The sequence below is a fragment of the Apteryx rowi genome, unplaced genomic scaffold, assembly GCF_003343035.1.
Source record: "Apteryx rowi isolate R43461 unplaced genomic scaffold, aptRow1 scaffold_261, whole genome shotgun sequence".
Lineage (NCBI taxonomy): Eukaryota > Metazoa > Chordata > Aves > Apterygiformes > Apterygidae > Apteryx > Apteryx rowi.
In genome coordinates, this window is record NW_020448986.1 from 780131 (window position 1) to 799859 (window position 19729).

The window sequence follows — 19729 nt, forward strand, 5'->3', positions numbered from 1 at the left end:
TTCATACACTGGCATAGCAGCTCTCCAAACTAGAAGAAAACCTCTGAAACCGACCCCAAAACTCCCAACCGCATAACAAGTCTCTTGCCTTATCCTCACTCTACAAAGGAAATATTTTAGAGTTCAGTTCTTTCCTGCCTTGTGCACTTACAGTGAAAGTGTGGAGGAAATGACCAAATCAGAACTCTTCCCCGGCATCACTCTGTTGTCACAGGTAGCTGAACATGCCTGGTGGCAGCCCTGCAGTCCCTCGTGAGTCACTTTGTGTAAGGGTTTGGTTTATAGTGGGATAAAAGGCAATGAATGATAAAAGGCACCTCTCATAGGGTGCTTTTCCATGTAGAAGACGATTCTTCCAAAAGACAGTAAAACCAACTCTCCAGTACTCTGCTCTCTCTCATGTTTCTCTGGGGTCTCTTTAAACACCAGTTCATAACTAGAAATAGTTTCAAGAATTTGGATTTTATTCTAGCTAAATCTAAGGCTGTAATTTCCATGCACTGTATGTTACAGCTGAGTATGTGAAACAAAAGACATTCTTTCAAGCGGTGACATAACTCAGGCTAATTGGAGGCTACTTAAAATTTTCTTCCTGTTTTTAAGGGCCATTGACTTACCCTCCTGAGGAATGATGCGAAGTGTTACACTGAGACCTGCATCTTTAATTAGTTTCACAATATCTGCATGAGGCATGTTTATAATAGACTGGCCATTCACAGCTAAGATCCGGTCTCCGACTTTAAGTTTTGCACAGCGATCAGCAGGACTTCCATCAATTATCCGCCCTATTTTATGGGGTACAGCTAGACAAGGAAAACAACCACAGTTAACATATGCTGCAATAAGTGATGATGATCTTCACAAACAAAAGAAAGTAGCCTCATTTGGAAGAAAGCTCCATGTGAATTAAAAAACAGGTTGTGCATAAGCAAGTTGTTCTTACACAGTATCATTTGCATTAACCCAGTATAGCTTTCATTAAAGACACAGCACCCAGATGTGCATATATACATGGCACATACACATGAAGTCCAAAATCCGTCCACAGTTTGGCTGGCTTACAAACCTGGCATGTAACAAGATAGCAAGCAGATCAGGAGAAGAACAGGGCATTGCAACAGTGAAAGGGATAAATGTGCACAAGAAGCAGCAGTCATAAGTTGCCTGCCACCTCCTAGTTTGCACAATTCCTTTATCTGTATATTACAGCAGAAGCACTGCAGGCATGACTTACTTCATATACAAATAGATTTTATTACTGAAAATACCCAGGGTTCACTAAATTGTTCTCCTCCTCCTTTCAGATATGTTAGTTGATAAATACAAATCAGACCAGAGATTTATTGAGATGTGTAGCTTTCTACTTACGTACGTGCCAGCATGAAATTACAGGCAATTATGAGCAGCACAGAGACACAGTTACGTACGACAAATAGATCCCTGCACACATACATTCTCAGAACATTACAAATCAACTTTGCTTCTCTTTTTGCTCTTCTTTGTGGTTTTCCATCTTTCTGTATGCTCTGTGCAGTCTCCTGTTCTCTCATTCTGTCTTTTCCCTCACTTCCCAGTGGATTTTCCAAATATTACTTGCAATCTTTCTCCCACCATTTGTTCCCTACTCTCCTCTGTTTTTCCCTAAATGGATTTACTACAGCTGATTCATCCCTTCATCTAGGCTCAAAGAGCGCACTATTTTTCTTTTTCTTTATTACTCATAAATATACTTATTGTAATTAAACTTAACTATGTATTCTGTTAATATCACAAAGGTGTGCAAGTATCCCCTACCAATAGCACACTTAAGTCTTGGCAAACTTAGCACAAAGCTATTAGGCCTCACTAACCAAATCCAATTGGTGTTTAAAAACAGTTGTTTTATTTATTTTTTCTTTAAAACAATATATTAAAAATTCTAACATCTAAAGAGAACTGGAAAAGGCAAAAGAAAAAATAAATTAAACAGTTTTGGGGAAATAGCTAGGCTATCAATGCTCATATAAAACAAATCACTAACAGAAGATGTGTTCAGAATACTCTATCACTGCAAAACAAATTTCTCAGCCCTGTGATAAACATTCTCTGAAGGTGGTGGTGACAAACACATATTGCACATCTTAGACAAAGTCATGACACACACACCTCAAAGGGACTTTTGCTTGTAGCATGGACGAAAGTGTTGTTCCCAGTGTTAAAAATTAATTTTCTGAGAGCTAAAAATATAAATGAGTACTCTGAAGTGCAAGTCATAATCAAACGGCATGCTTCTTCACTGTTAAAGTTCATGCAAGAATACAAATTAAATTATGGCTTTAGTAATACTGACACAATAAGCGTACTTCAGAAATGTCTTGCTGCTCAGGAAATAAGTACCCACTTTTTATCACAGTGTTTGTACATTAAAGTAAATGAAATATGAATAGCCACATTTTGTACAAAACTTACTAAAACCAAAGCTAGAGATAGAAGGGCCATGAAAGTCTGATTCACCTCCAGATCCAGAGAAAAGGGAAGGGGGGAGAAGGAGGAAGAGGAACTTGTTTTCCCCTTTTTCCTCCTCCGAAACCTCAAGGCCTTTGCATCCCTGAAGGATGTTTCCACTCTGGTTGTTTTGATATCACGGCAGCCCTTTCATCCTCCCGTGCAATGCAGAGGAGTGATGCTCGATGACGTTCAGAACAAAACACACGTCTGTCAAGGTACCTTTTCTACTGCACTTTGGGTTTTGAGGATTTAATGCTCCTGCTCTGAGGTTTTATAGGTTCAATGTGTTGCCATATTTTCTTGCTGCAGAATGGGGTGTGGAAAGCTTTTGTAGGAGGAGGCCAAGTCTCAGGTACCTATCAGGATTTGCAAAGGAGACGGTACATTATACCATGGTTTCAGGGGCAAAACCAGTGACTTACTAACAAAGGTCACAGCAATTCAGCAGAGGCTGGGTGCTATATTTCTAGGTGTTATGAGAGGAAGTTCATCGCAGCAGCATCCCAAGGAGCTTCTGGTGTCTGCTTGCTCTCCCCGGTGGAGATCTGCCCCGAGTCTCCTCTTAAGCCACAAAGTCCCACCTGAGTCCACGCTTGTTGGCTGAAGGGGAGGTTCATGGGACTTATTTTCAGGCATGAGTCAACTCCAGTGGGATGCAGGGGTGCATCAGGGATGCAGGTTATTTGATGTGCAGGTTGTTCATGGAAATAGGATTGCTGGATTTTAGAAAACTTTTAACTTTTAAGAGCCTTTGAGGGTGAAATATTTAATGGGAAGGGATAAGGAGCTCTTCTCACATGGGATTAATTAGGTAAAAGCTAAGGAACAAAAGGTAGAAATGAACTGTGAATTTTTGTAATTGAGAAATTTTATTGTTCAGAACGGTCACATCTAAAACTGGCGTGGAAGAGCTGTAAAATTGGCAGTACCGAGTTGGCTGAGTGAAGTGGCAGACAAAAATCTCATGTAAAATAATGCAAAATGATGCACATGGGGAAAAAATAACCCTGGCTAAGCTGAAGCAGGGATGGGCCCTAAATTAATAATTGTAGCTCAGGAAAGGAAACTTGTAAAAAATGCAGCTAGTTCTCTAAAAACATCACCCAAGTAAAATAGTAAATGGAATTTTAAGAGTTTGGAAAAGAACAGCAACAACTATTGTTAGTCTATTATTGTGCACCTGCAGTCTGAATATTGCTGATAGTTCCAGTATCCCCATCTCAAAAAGCACAGTGTTGAGTTAGCAAAGTTTCACAGAAAAACAGCCTGACAATCAGAAGCAGAAAACCACTTCTGTAGAAAAGAACGCTACATGAACTAGATATCTGCAGCTGAAAAAGAGACCATGGGGAGACAGAATGATAAAATCACAAATGCAATGAAGAAGATGAACAGGACACAATTATTCATCACTTCTGAAGGGGATTAACCAATGGGATTACTACGCAGCAAAGTAATTTTTTTCATGCAAAGCACAATGGCAATTATTACACAGAAGAATGGATTCAAAAAGGGATTAGACACGTTCCCAGTAGGTAGGTCCACTGCTGATTAAATTGGACACTTCTGATTGCTGCAAGCTGAGGACATGCCTGGGGAGGGCTGGGGTGGCTGCAGACTCTTGGCTGCCGGCTCCGCGCTCTGCAGTCTCACCCAGCACCACCTCTGCTTCTCAGGATGATGCTTTCCATGTTTGGCATTTCATTAGGGCTTTGCTAACATGGCATTTTTCTCTTAGCTCCTGTCTTCAATGTTTTATTTTTAGCTAAGCAGAGCAATTGTTAACCTAACCCTTTAGAAGTTGACTTGACTTGACTTGGTAAATGATTCCACCTGCCCTTAAAGAACTGCACTAATCTATTCACACCTCTTCTAAGATTCATCACAAGTTGTTGTCCGAACATATGTATATTTTGAACAGTAGCATGTGTCTGGATTAGACTCTGTAGAGGATTTGATCCACTTTTTTCCACAGAGGTATCTGAGCAGTATTTAGTATTTGCAGGCTATACAAGAATCCCATTATTCAAGGCAAGGGTGAGCAGAGAAACTAAGCTGCCCCTTTGCAGGACAGTTAATTTCTTAGTTGTTTCAGACTACAGAATGGATGAAACTACGCAGGAAAAATATTATGATAAACTGTGTTTTATACAGATTTTTAACTGTTGAAATATGGGAAATTAATGAGACAGTTTATAGGTATATAAAACATACAGTCCATCAAGGTATGTATTATGGTTATTTTTTTCTAATATTATCAAGTCATCCAAAGTGTGATACTGATCAGTGATATATACGGATGTTTAATATAAGAAAGGAAAAATGCTTCTAGGGCAGAAGTTATAATCCTAAATCCAAAAATCCTAGTGGAGAATAACAGTGCTGCAGAAGCAGTTCCTAACAACTGATCTCACGAGGGAATCTATTTTTTTCTACTGTGCGTTTATAAAAAGTGAGTGACTTCAGGGACATTTGAATCCTGAGAGCACCAAAGCTTCTAGGATTTTTGATGCCATCAGCCTCTCACACTGAATCTCCCTCAGCTATTTAAAGCATTTGTGTCAGGAGCACAGACTGACCCAGCACTTGCAGCTCGCAGCTGCTGCTTTCCCGGGAGGTAGCTAAATGTGCAAGGATGCGCTCCAAACTCACTTCAGAACAATCAAAAGACAACCTAAATTCCAAAATTAAGAGACAAAAGGTTTTAAAAGGAATCAGTGTGTTTAGAAATTGGGTAAAGTCTACTTCGATTAACTTACTGATAACTACAAATTCATGTATATATATATTTTTTTCTTTGATAAAATCATCCACTTTTACTCTAAATTAACATCTCTTCCACACTTTCATGTTATAGAAAAGACAGAATAAATCCTATGGCTGTTTGTACCTGGGGGTCCATACGCTTGGGTCAGCTGTACACAAAGCCAGAGTAGTTGCTGAATATAAATACTACTTCTAACTCTATATTTCTTTTGCTTTTTTGGAAACAAAAATGATTCCTTCTGACTTGGGAGACCCGAATGCTAGAAATAGCTCATTCTAACAAGATGTTACCAACAGATAATGTTTTTCTGTTTTACATGCAGAGTTTTCTTTATATCTATTCAGTATTTTTAGTCATAAATGTTGAGAATGTATTTTGTAAAATCTACCTTTCCTGTTTTTTCTCTATATAGTAGCTAAATGTCAGAAATGATCAGTTAAAGGGAAAAAAAATCAAACCTCTACTTTATCTACTAAGCCCTCCAGCAGAAAAATTCTTGCAATCTTTTTAATGTTAAGGATATAGATAGTAAACCAAGCAAATGAACTTTCCTGAGCCAGCTGTCCTTTTCAATGTTATACAGCTGATCACATGAATATTTATTATGTCCTCAATTCTCAAAAGGTGCAAGAGTTTTCATTCAACCAGCAGGCTCCAGCATATCAGGTTTTAATTGGGAGAATATATTAAATGTAAACATCTGTAATTTAATTGCTACTGAATAATCTGAAATTCAGGAAGCTTGAATATGGTGCAGTTTCTGTCAGGGGTAATTTTAAAATCAAGACAAAATGTTTTCCTGAAATTTATGGACTGGTTTATGTGGGACTAATTCAGAAAAAAAAAAAGAAGTAGCTTGCTACATACTTGCAGATGACAATAATCACTTCTGGTTATAAGATTAATGAACCTATGAATCAAAACATCCTGTTGTGGAGCATATTTACTTGCATAGCATCATTTTGTCACAGGTGTAAGAAACTAGATGGGAACAAGTGCACGTAACTTAGAAATCTAAGTATCTAAAGAAGAAATGGGCAGCCAAAACTTAGTGCAAGTCAGGTACCTAATTCATCAAAGCAAAATGGAGCCCTGGCCCTACAGAAACATTAGCAAAACCCTGATCACCTTCCCAGGTTGGTGCTGAGAAAACTCCTAGAGTTTGATCTTTCAAAACACATGAGCCACTCCACCAGGTACAAGTGACTTTGAAGACACTGGAGGACAGGAGTCAGCTAGAGAGAGCAGTAATTTGGTTAGGATCCTCCATGATCTAATCTCCAAAAATATCAAATACCCAGTTCAGTAATTCTTGCCCGAAAACTTCAGCAATGTATTTTCAGCGATACAAATAATCTCTTTCATCTCTTGTGGTTATTTCATTGTTATTAGTTGCATATTTTGATTTAAAAACAACTGATAAAATAATTTTTTGCTTCAAATTATATAGTCAGTTAAACAAACTTAGAAAGTGTGGTTTTTATAGATGAAGAGGCAGAAGAACAGTGCAAACCTAAAAATCAAAGCCAAGTAAAAGCAGAAATGAGAAACCAGATTCTTTGCCCATAAGTCACAAGCAAGTTCCACAGAAGAATCTCATTGCAGGTGGTTTTTCACTGCTCTGTTCAAAAGATCTCCAAGCCGTGATAGATGGACATCCTAAATTTCAAATGTTCTGTTTTCTTTAGGATTTGCAGATTTGCCACAGGAGAGCCTTCCCCCCAAGCACCTCCTTACCCAGTAAGAAGCATGGGTGAAATCTCAGCACAAAGAACTGTCTCGGATCACGCATTTAAGTTTATCACTGATCAGTAAGCTGTTCTTTATCTCTAAACTGCAAGGAGTTCAAAGCAGCTCTGGGGCTGAATGTAACTTATTTTAGAATGCTGTTTTCTGCAGTCATCAGAGGCTTATCTTGGATCTGTGGTTTTTAGTTAAGCCCGCATGCTTTGAGAAATCAGAGAAACCTCTCTCATTAGGCCCCTTCTATCATGTTTTTAAAACCCAGCAGTCATATATGCAATGTATGGGCAAATTAAATCTACAATTCCTCTTTTACTAAACTGGAGAGAGATTATAACAAATATGCACAGCCTTCTGCCTTCACTTTTTTTAAACTGTTTTTTGATTATTTCTATATTTTCAATTTATTTACATTTTATAATTGTGCTAATTCCCAGGACCTGCTACAGTAAAATTCATGGAAATATTGCCAACTTTCCAGTTTCAGTGGAAGTTGCCAGTTAACAAGATCTGTTTACAACACATGGTTTCTTCTACTTCTTCTTCCACACCCCATTTTTTCTAAAGAAATTAGGATGTTAGAGATCTACAGAGGATCACAAGTTCTCTTCTGAAAAACCTGCATGCCAAACACACACAAAGGAAAAACAGGAGGAAGATACGAAGTAGGTAGGGAAAGTGTATTCCATAACATGCTCGGACAAGTTCACAGGGGAATTTCCTTTTGGCCATTTCCAGCTGACTGCAAGTGCTTTTCCAGGGGATGCAGATTGTGAACTGATCTTGATATCTCAGAAAGTCCCCCAAAAATGGACTCTTACCGCAAAGAAGGTACACTACTGAATATTATCCTAAGGGTAATGTAACAGGTAGCTTAACTAATGCATTTTTGGTTATGGTAGCTGTAGTGTGACGCTCTATACCATCACATTGCAGTGCCACCCCAGACAGCTGCATTTCCATAGCCTGCACATGTTGCTTGCGGCAGGAGGTCAAGGAGTCAGAGGAGACGTCTCGTGAGCAACCCTTCTTTGCAGAGCCACACGCACTGCAACTATTTTTACTGGGAGAAGCATGAATGTTTTCCTCAAGACTGGACTTAAACCACAGGTTGTAGTTTGTTCAGTGTAGCCACTGAACTCTGCCAGTGAGCCAGGGCCCCTAAAAGATGTGCTTAACTTCCAGGGGACGATGTGGTTGCCTGGAAAGGCCTCCAGAGACCCCCTAGGTTAGGCAGTCCGGACCTTTCACCCTAAACCAAAATTTAAAAAATAGTATTTGTAATTTCTAAGCATTCAGTTGGTTGAATGACACTGATTCCTTTAAAGAAATACCACTGGAGTTGTCAATGTTTTGGTAAATTATGTGTAGCCTGTATAACCATAGAAAGTGTGAAGACAGGTCAAATTTAGGTGGCCTGTCTAGTGAAGGAATGACAGTCAAGCACCCTTTTATGTTGGGATGGGGCCTGGGGGGAAGCATGATAAACTGCGTTCGGGGCAGTGGAAGTTAATCCTTTCATTAGGAACAGGTCAGGAGACTGGCCAGGTGAATTTTCTTTTTTTAATCTCTTACTGCTCTAAGAGCCTCTGGGCTCTGCACTAGGCAAAATGATTTGCTCCTGGATGTACGATTCAAACACAGTTCTTTATTTATACATTTTATCTTCTTTTACTGATATATTTTTGAAGCATGGCTGACCTTGTCTATGCCCCAGCTTTGTCCTGTGAAATCTTTTCACTCTTTTTCCACTCCTGATCTGCCCTGTATCAGAACTGTAGTTTGGTATAAGCTAATCCTCTGTGCTGAGTTAAAGAATATTCCAAGTAATGCTTTGATATAGGAGAAAGAAAATTTCTGTCATTGTAGAATACAGGAAAAGAAGTGTGCCACAAGTATTGGATGTTTAAGCAAGTACCAGCAAGTCAAAATTATATCCAGATCTAAAGGCTGGCTCCAAGCTACTTAACAGCAATTTATTAAAATGACAGCTACAATGCTACCTATCACAAAAAGTGAAAAAAGAATCTGTTCCCTAATTATGGCCGTATTCTGCCCTTATTCTGTGCAGGCAATCAAGGGTGAAAAAAATGCCCTCAGAGTATGTTGAAAATTCCTGCAAAGCAAAGGCAGGTCTGTAAATGAACAGTGACAAGGTAACCCTTGCGAAGCCTGTCAAGAGAAAGCACAGCCAAGAGCGTAAGCCTCCTGGAACAAGAATGACATCCTGAATTCTGGGAGCTCCTGACTCTTTTGTGGCGCTTTTGCAGGACAGTGGGAACGTGAAGCATTCCTAATTGGCTATGTGAGACCAGAGCAGTGGGAATGAGCCCACAGCTCATCAGAGACGGTGGGAAAAGGGTAACAGACGTAATTGGAGCACTGCTGGCTACTCTTACTTAGTGGGATGGACTGGTAGCTTCAGAGCCAGAGCTAGTTACCACTCACCTGGCAAACTCCCATGGAGCAAGCTTTGTGTCCCCGTGGGAGCCCTGAGCTAAGTGCAAAGCAGGAAACCCGAAAACCTGTGGCTCTGAGGCCAGCACAACTGTGCTGGAATAACCACATCAGTGCCAGCCATGTCAATAGTGCTTGTAGCAATGCAGCACACAAGTGCCTAGGGACACAAGGTTGATGTTCCTGTACTGAGCAAGAGCTATTGTAATTCGCTGATTGGAAAACATGGCTTATATGTTTGGTCTCAAGAACGAGGAAAAGATTTTCAGTGCACAATTAATTGCCTTCTTGACTAAAAGCAAAGATTGTACTTAAACTTCCAAGTCCTCAAGTTTCTCACTTTGACATGAAAGTAAAGAAGGGAAAGCAGTTAACAGAATAAACATTCTTAAATCCAAGGTATCCTTCACTTTGCCCTGAAGGATATCAGTGCCCAGTGAGATCGTTTCTCAGACTAAACTTTTCCTAGCAGTTTCTGACATTACGAGCTATTCCCTTTTCCAAACTATTTCATCTATTTTGATTCTTTTGTAGTTGCCCTGCAATTAGTACATTAACATTTAACTGTGTATGTTTAGGGTATGTCTGCAGAGCATCATTTAGTGCGAGGTAGAGATTCTTGAGCTAACAACAAATGGACTAGCTCTGAAACCAGAACCACTAGGATTACAGTACAACATTTCATCGCATTAATATACCACTGCTATGAGAAGCAAGTGCCTACCAAGGCACTTGACATAGTGCCATGCAAATCCATATTTAGATATTGATCTAAACCATGTTTTGGACATTATACCTCCTGTGTCCAGTTGATACTTTTTCCTGCCGTTAGTATGCTTTCTACTCCTGTTTATGCATTTTAATCAAAGAATCATAGGAAAATTCAGGTTGGAAGGGACTTCAGGAGGTCTCTAGTCCAACCTCACACTCCAAGCAGGGTCAGCTAGGAGGTCAGATCGGGATGCTCAGGGCTTTATCCAGTCTGGTCTTGAAAACCTGTCAGGATGGAGAGAGGCTGCACAGCCTTCCTGTGCAGCCTGTTCCACTGTTTGACTATCTACACAGGGAAAAAGCTTTTCCTTATATGCAGTCTGAACTTCTCATTTCAACTTATGCCCGTTGCCTCTCACCTCCCACCATGTACTGCCACTGTATCGTCTTGATGACCCCCCTGTAAGTACTGGCATCCTGCTGTCAGGTCCCCCCAAGCCATCTTGTCTCCAGGCTGAACAAGCCCTGTCCCTCAGCTTCTCCTTACAGGGCAAGTGCTCAAGCCCTGACCATCACGGTGGCCACCTGCTGAACTCGCTCCAGTTTATTGATGTCTTTCTTACATTGAGGGGCCCAAAACTGGATGCTGTATTCTAGATGTGGTCTAAAAGCACTGAGTAAAGGGGGATAAGTGTTTCTCCTCAATATACCTGCCATGATTCTGTTAATATAGTCCAAATTACTCTGACCAAACAAATATTAGGTAAAGGGACTGGGCCTCCCTTAAAATCCAAGTGACCAATGATTTTTAGCCTGTTTTTATTACTGATGAGAAAGATTGATTTTCAGATTATTTTTTCCATTACATTTTTGGAACAGAATCCACATGGAAAGGGGATACACTTTTTTGTCATGTCACTGTCTACACCAATGGGATATTTTTGGTTCATTGCTGTTTCTCTAAACTTAGGATTTGAGAGCTCTTTGGGAGATCTGAAATTCAGTACAGTTATTATTTTAATAAATTCACTCGTCACTTCCTCAGCAGACTATCATTTTCATTTACTCTTGGAGGTGTTCAACTGAGGCTTAACGGTGGCTACCTATGTACTTGCTTGCGGGGGGGTGGAAATAGTGTCACCACCGCAAGAATATGTTGGAGGGTAGGAGGCAAAGTAGGATCTTGAACTTGGCCATATAATTTTTGGTTGTTTTGGTGTTTTCTCTTTTTATCCCTCTCGCCTTTTTCTCTCCATCTCCCCCAACCTAGAATCCTATCTGTGAAATAAATTTCTTGAAAAATTCACAACCAGCTTAACTCATTAATATGTATGTATCTCAGTGCCCTCTGTGGGATATTTTTTTCTATCTGATCTTCTGCAAAGAACTTCAAGTTGGCTATTATATTCAATAAAGTGAAAACGCAGAGTCCCAAGTGGCTAATTATCCATGGTTTTGTTACAATATTATTTCTGGCAATCGTATGGTGTTTTAAAATTCAGCTGAGGTAATATAAAAAGCAACACTTTTAATAACTGCATGATCATGAAATATTGCGAAGATGTTTTCTGAGACAATTTGCTATTGTGAGATACAGCTTTCCCCGTACTCTCTTATTCATTTTTCTCTTATGAATTTAGAACTGTGAAGTCTGGCCCTAAAAGCTGAAATTGTTTTTTTGTTTCCTCAAGAACCAGTCTGGGGCAAAAGAACAGTTTCTTGAAAACATCTTTTGAATGCAGGGAAAAGACTCATTAGGCTGTAACTTGCAAAATGTCAAATTTTCTCCCTTGTCTTGATTTTTCAGAAGTGATTAGTGTTCACAGTTTCAGATGGATTTGGTGGAAGATGTGGATATCCTTCAGAACAAAGCCTTTAATCTTCCCCCTTCCAAGGGGCTCAGTTCAGTTGGATAAATGTAGGTGTCTAGTGCCATTCAAATTATCAAGTATGCTCCTATGCCTGTAGCTGCTGCTACAAAGGGTGTGAGTCTCCTATAGGTTCTATATCATATTTGCCAGACCTTCCTCTAGATGTCTCACATACGTAGGACATATCAAATAGCACTAAATGCCTGTATTAAAGCAACAGAGTTGAGCCCCAGCTAACATTAGTTTTCCAGACAAGAAGTGTGCTATAATCCTTAAGGTCTGATTCTGCCATCTCCCTATATTCAGTGGTAACTTGCAACCAAATGCACCCTCAGCAAGTTTGCAGATGACACAAAACTGGGAGGAGTGGCTGATACAGCAGAGGGTTGTGCTACCATTCAGAGAGACCTTGACAGGCTGGAGCAAGGAGCAGAGAGGAACCTCATGGAGTCCAGCAAAGGGAAGTGCAGAGTCCTGCACCTAGGGAGGAATAACCCCATGCACCAGTATTGGCTGGGGGCTGACCTGCTGGAAAACAGCTCTCTGGAGAAGTGCTTGGGGGGTCCTGGTGGACAAGTTGAACACGAGCCAGCAATGAGTCCTTGTGGGAAAGAAGGCCAATGGTATCTGGGGCAGCATTAGGCAGAGATTTGCCAGCAGGTCAAGGGAGGTGATCCTTCCCCTTTACTCAGCCCTGGTGAGGCCACATCTGGAGTGCTGAGTCAAGTCCTGGGCTCCCCGGTACAAGAGAGACATGGAGCTATTGGAGTGAGTCCAGCCTCGAAGAGGCATCAAAGGGCCTCAGAGATGATGAAGGGACTGGAGCATCTCTCATACAAGGAGAGGCTGAGACAACTGGGACTGTTCAGCCTAGAGATGAGAAGGCTCCAGGGCAATATTATCGGTGTATAAATATCCAATGGGAACATGTAAAGAGGACAGGTCCAGACTCTCAGTAATGCCCAGTGACAGGAAGAGAAGCAGTGGGCACAAACTGAAACTGAAACACAGGAAATTCCATCTGAACATAAGAAAACATTTTACTGTGAAAGTGGCTGAACACTGGAACAGCTTGCCCTGAGAAGGTTTGGTCTCCGTCCTTGGAGATACCGAAAACCCAACCAGACATGGTCCTGGGCAATCTGTGCTAGCTCACCCTGCTTGAGCAGGGGTTTGGACCAGATGGTCTCCAGAGGTCCCTTCTAACTCCAACTATTCTGTGATTCTGTGAACTTACATACTATCTACAGTTCAGCCAGTTAAAAAATCAGCCTCCCTGCTCCTCTTTCTAATTGACTTTCTAGTTGCTTCATCAGTGTCCTAACTGGACAGTTACAATCATGGGGTTTGCTTTGATCTCAACTTTTATGTCAAGTTTCTGAATTTTATCTTAATAAAAAAGTGTAATTCAGTAGTGGGTGGTAGGAATCGTTTGTTCACACAGCTCTAGTGGTTACCTGCAGTGTCTCTCTGGGATACAGGAACAGAGAAAATGTACTTTGTGGATGAATTTTACTGTATTCTGACAGTGAAACGAGTGTTTAAAACACCGTGCCTCAGAGGCCAGAATAACCTTTGTTTTTGTCCAACACACAACAGAAAACCAATGCCCCTGGAAGTGACTTGGAGAGTCCCTTCAGCTTTAATCTGTGCAGTCATGCAGGGATTTATAAGCAAGAGTCAGGTTTTAGTTTATTTTCTTTTACTTGGAGTAAAATGGGAAAAATAAAAGCTGAAAAATGTGATTTACTTACTTATTGTGGACCCAGATTCAGGCCTGTTCAAGGAGCTGATGATAACAAAGCCAAAACCTTCATTCTCCTTGCGGTGGATTACAACATCACTGGTTTGTAAGCTGTGAGAAGTAAAGCCCTCTGGGGGTGTAGCATTACTACTAGAGACAGCGTGATTACTGTTAGCATAAGTAGCATAGTCACTTCTTGGAGAACTGTGGTGCGTAGACACTGAGCCTGGGCTTCTGCCATTCTCTGGGCATGGTTCTCCTAAAATATAAATCATATCAGTATTACATTCTGCTCAGTGGCTCTGTGACTTACAGTACATTTGCTAATGCAACACGAGTACAGTTGACTGTCTATAGCCCAGACTACTGCAAATATTAAACTAGGAACCATAACAGATGCAGAGAGACAGGAATCTACATGATTATGCAAAGCATTCAAGGGCAATCAAATAAAGCAAGCATGAATACTCACTGCTAAGCTATCTAAAAGAGAGGAAAGGAAGCTGTTGTAAGAAACAGTGGCTATCTGGATTGCAAAAAACATTAGCAAGCACTATTCCCTTGTCTAAGAGTTGATCTGTCTTCTAGAGGAAAATGTGACATCTAACCCAATATAAATTTGTGTTTGGATTAAAAGAATTTAAGCAGGCAGCTAAAATAGAGTAATTAGGATTAGCTGCATAACGCTCTTTTTACAAGTTGATTAGCATGCTCAAAAGACATATGGAACAGAGCAGTTATACAATGAAAAATAATCACAAATAGTTTCTTTTGTGGGTGTAGTCACAGAAGCAGTGCTCATTTAAAGATTGAGAAGATGCTCTTGGGTGCAGGAATTGAAAAGGGGAGAAGTGAAAATGGAGTCCATACTTCACTATTGCTTTATAATAACAAGAACATGGAACAAGTTAAATCTTGTGGGATTAAACAATTTTTTAATACAAGCATTGTGGTAATCAGAAACAGTAAAGTTACACCTTCAGATGGAAAAAAGATTTTTATTCCTTGAAGATCTAAGCTGTTTACACAAATCATTACTTATTGGCAGTTTTAATACGGAACTTTGAGATAAATATGAGTAATATATTTTCTGTTCACAGCAGTGAGAGTGGCAGAGTCATTCTACAGAACATGTGAAGAGCTTACACATACACGCATACAGCCTAGGAAGAGAGCTTATAAGTTAGACCTTCAGTGTGTATATATTAATAAAATAAACATCATCCAAGGACAGGCTGCTGTTTTCTCAGTCAGGTGTGTCCTTTAGCAGTCCTTGTGCAACTATGAAATAAAGTGATTAGAAAGAATAAGGGGGAAGAAAAACAAACAATTATTATACTGCTACATTAGAATTGAAAATCTCCAAGAGTTATTGAACCAAATCTGCAACTAAATGCCATAGTCAGTGACAAGAGAGATCTCATTTTCTGGCTGTCATGTTTCAGAAAACTGAATACTGTTGTTGTCAGAATGGCTGCAACAGAAAGGAAATTATCTTACCCTGCTGGGTGACCAAGAGCTGGCTTGGCCATAAATGAATGAACTGAATGCCATTAAGTACAGGAAAAGAAAGATAAAGGAGGAAAGGTTTAAATGCCATTTGATTGTCAACTGTACAATGGATGTGCATCAGAAAAATTACATTTTGCTTCTGCCTATGAAGAAATGGCATTTCAATTCCTGTTTTTCAGAATACCACACTTGCTTAATCAAATTATTTTCCAGAGCCTGAGAAGGGTGATTACCTGCTCCAGACCTGGGGAGGTATCTGTGCAAAATGGTGATTCCAGGCTAGGGCTGGGTAAGATATTCATCAGGGAGGTAAGGAAAGCCCCAGTGCCCTTGTTGTATACATTCATGTTAGTGAGAAATTCACATTAAATCTGATATGTTAGTATTGTATTTTTCAGTTATATCCCACATCAGTCATTTTTAAATTTTTTCACAAAGCATATGTTGTATCACACCAAACTGAAATCCTGTTCAGCTCCAGAAATGATTAAACATTAATGAATTACACACTATATTCCCTAGTGTGGTATGCCTAAGGCCCAAGAAGAACTCCAGGCGCTTTACTAGCTTGCTTCATCCTCTGTGCCAGGAGACCAGAGCGTGCAATAGACCTTCTCATTCAATGGTTAGCACGCAGCGACGGCTGACGTCCGTTCTGCGCTAACCCTCATCGTTACTAATTTTGCCGGCCGACTGCAGCCGCTGCAGCCAGCTGGCCCACCAGGCAAGGTGCTAACCCCAAGCGCTCAGCGTATTACCTTGGTTATTGGCCATTTTCCTAGTGCTGGGGGAGCTGCGAGGGGGCGTCGCGCCGGGTGGAAGGGGAGCTTTCTGGCTGGAGGACTCTGGAGTCAGTAACAGAAGAAAGTCAGTCCCGAGAGAGCGCGGCTGGCACAGAGCTGGCAGTGCCGCGGCGGGAGGGGGACTGCGAATGAGAAGGGGAGCGGGAGGGCAGCTTTTTGGCATGGCAGTGAAGGGGAATGGGTCAGGGAACGACAGCGGGATCTAGGGTGTAGGCAGGAAAAAGACAGAACAGGCTGAAAACGTGCTTTTGCTCATTTCTGATCCCTCAGCAATGTGTACTGTCCACAAATGTTTTATTTTAAAAGCAATTAAACAAACTTATTTCCTCAAATAAGCAAAGATTTTAATGCAACAGGAGCAGATTCTCTGATTAAAACTTTAATAGATGCTGCCAGATATTTTTCAAAGTTCCAGTCTTTTTCAATAATTGACACTGAGCTAGTCTAAATGTTTTAGTTGCTTCAGATTCTTCATACTGTTTTAAATTTATTTTCTGAATATGTCTGCTTGAAGGGAGGAACCTGCCCTGTTCTTGGTAGCTGTTTACTCAGTACAGGAAGTTTTTAGCCAGCTTGCGCTGAAGTCAGTGGGAAAAACTCCAAATGACATCAGTGAGACCAGAAATGGGCTTTAAACATATACAAGTGTGAAATGAGTCCTTTCCTCAGACAGTCTTTAAGCCTTTCTCTGATTGCTTATTCACACTGTCAGCTTTAACTTAGGTGAACATTTTGTCCCAAAAGGGTACACAAGAGGAGACAGCACAGACCAAGACAGCATGGAACAAATCCAGAGCACTCATGATCACCACACTGGGGTTGCCAATGTTATTTCCTCTTCTGAAGGAAACAACACCCAGCTGTAGTGATTTTGTCACAGAAATGAGGAACAATTATTTACAATTATTCATTCTTCAAATGACACAAATATTCACTTTTTTCCCCCTAAAATAAACAGCACCTGTTATTAGTGCTGAGAGCATTGATTTCTATTATTCTTTTCACCTTTCCCAGTCTTCTTAACTCACCCGTTGATAGCACTTTTCTCCTCACAGTAAGATTCACTTGCCCATTTCGGGCAGCGTTATGCATAAGATCAATCACATATCGGTGGGTTTTGCCAGCCACTGGAATCCCATCTACATACACCAGTTCATCGCCAGGATGGAGACGACCGTCTCTGTCTGCTGAGCCCATTGCAATTACTGCTCCAATCAGAATCTGGGTAGCAAAGAAACAAAAATGCCATCATATACACACTGAGTACATACACAGCTTCTCATCTTGTCCCATGCATATTGCAGTGATTTTCCCTTTCTGTTGAAATTAAGTTAGTGATTCAGTGCAGGTGAAAAGATCTGTGTGTGCTTGAAAGATGTGCTCCTGTTCTGTGGGTGTGATTGAAGATGTTTTCTCACCTTTGGTAAGAAGGTAAGATGTTTCTCACCTGGCAGGAGTGATACACCTGAGAATCCTGCTCTAAGGATTATCTGTACTTGAAATCTTTAAATCAAGAAACTTAAGCAACGGTGAATTTCTTTAGATAACATTATGCAGAAGATCTAAATAGATAAATACCATTTAAGGCTCATTTGACCTTAAATTAATGAATCTACATATTACTTATCTAAGATTCCTAATTGCTGTGTGATGTAAGCAGCTGGATGAACAAACCTAAGGTGGGTAGTAGAAGTGGCCCCACCCATAGAGTTTGCTTCAGGATCCTCTAGAGGAGAAAAAAAGTGCAATATTAAATGCTGCTACTCATAATGAATAATTGTTCAGGTGGCTGTTGATCAGCAAAATGGAAAAAGATGAAAAATGTCAGCTTACTCTGGGCAGATGTTGTTTTCCCAAAACAACATTTAAATGTAATTTGTATGGAACGTATAAACCAGTAAAAAATCTTTTCTAAACCTTTTAATGATTTTCTCCACTTTCTATGCACATAAATTCACATAATTTATTAGATGAAAACATATATATTTTCCCCACAGATAGGTGATAGAACAGTCAAGATTGATTCAAACAAAACTAGCAATCTTTGAGTGAATATTACAGTATTCACAAAGTGTGTTCCAAATTTTGTTTTCCCCTGTTCAGTGTTGGAGTGAACATAGAATGACGGATATGGCATGCTGTGTGACAATCCGCTTTAAATAACAAAAGATAAAAGCCATCAAGTATTGCTCTTCATGGTGAACTGCAAAGGCTAGATGTGGCAGTCATGCAGGTGATCTTGTTTTCTCAAGGTCTTAGCTCTGAGTTGGAAGTACCCTAGCAGAGTGTTTAAATGAAACTCCCATGTGGAGCCTTGAGAATTTTCCCCAGTCCTCTTTGGCTCACTTTTGCTTCCAAAATGTAAGAAAGAGAAAACAAGGTACAGCTGTTTCCTTCTTCCTAGTGTTCTTAGATTCCTGTTAAGCAGTGCCAGGCTGAGTTCCTAGAGATATCCTTTCAGGTTCTCCAATTCTGTTCTTCAAACAGTGAAAGAATATACATCAAAGCTTTGAAAAATGCTTTGTACAAAATCCAGCTACGAAATATACATTTAGGCTCCTTTACTGGGCAACAAAAAGCTATCTGAAGCTATGTTTAGATAGATCTCCACAAAGTATTCTCTGGATCTGTGAATTTCAAATGAGTAAGAATTTTTGTTAGTTATCTTGGAAGGAAATGGATGTTAACTCACTGTAGCTTGGAAGATTTGTAGGGAGTAACTTGCTCCTGGTTTTTATTATTTGTAGTTTCTTTATAATTGATTCTAGACTGACAAGTATTGAACAATTTGTTCATCTTTAACCTTTGGAGAAACACAAATGCAGTATGGTAGGTCATCAGTACCTCCTGCAAAGTCCCAAAACTCCTTTTAGTTTCGACTGATCTAAATAATCATCTCTGATCTTTCCCTTGTCTATATCCATGGTGGAAGGTGGCTCTAACTGACCACAGTGCTGGAGCTGACTCCTGAACGTAAGCAGTAGGTTCCTACTTTAAACTCTGTGGATGTGTGTGTTTGCCAAGATGATGGCCGTCGTACCTGTTGTTGGGTATATTTTTGGGGAATATTTAATAGCAAGAATAACTTAGTTTTCCTTCTTTTTCATCTTCCACATCTGAACTTGTTTCTTATTTGCTATCTGCTCCCATGTTGTGGATAAGAAGTTTCTATAATCATTATAAATTCTACAAGCAAGACACAAATTGCAAAAATATTTGTCAGGGTTATATTACCTCTGTGATACAGTACCACGCTTCTATGAGATTGCCTTGAGTGTGTGGGAAAAAGGATGACAACATTTCTGCAGTAGAGCGAGTTGCAGAGAAAAAGGTAAGTTTCACCTATCACTCAAGTTTAAATATGAGAAGTGTTGGGATTAGGAAGATTGCGACAGCATAATCTGAAATTGAAGCCTGGGTCTGTTAACTCATACACGTTAATCTGTGTTTTGATATTGAATCTCTTTGTGATTCTTGGTAACTATTAAACTTTGTGATTCAGTTTCTCTGGATAGAGCACAGTTATTTCACAGGCACACAGTAAAATTAAGAAATAGACATAAAAGGTGTGATTCATCTCACCTAATTTTAAGTGTCTGTGATGCTTAAATTTAAGCTAATCATCTGAACTCTT

The 19729-nt window shown here is 40.0% G+C and overlaps 1 protein-coding gene across 1 annotated transcript in view; it reads right to left on the bottom strand.

Moving 5' to 3' along the window:
* Positions 1-19729, bottom strand: part of MAGI2 (membrane associated guanylate kinase, WW and PDZ domain containing 2) — a 307050-nt gene that overhangs the window by 49104 nt on the left and 238217 nt on the right. The window contains exons 15-18 of the mRNA XM_026067739.1: positions 17124-17316; positions 16051-16137; positions 13791-14039; positions 618-803 (exon numbers count right to left, since the gene is read on the bottom strand). Of these exons, the coding sequence (XP_025923524.1) occupies positions 618-803; positions 13791-14039; positions 16051-16137; positions 17124-17316 (715 nt within the window). The remainder of the gene's footprint in view (positions 1-617; positions 804-13790; positions 14040-16050; positions 16138-17123; positions 17317-19729) is intronic.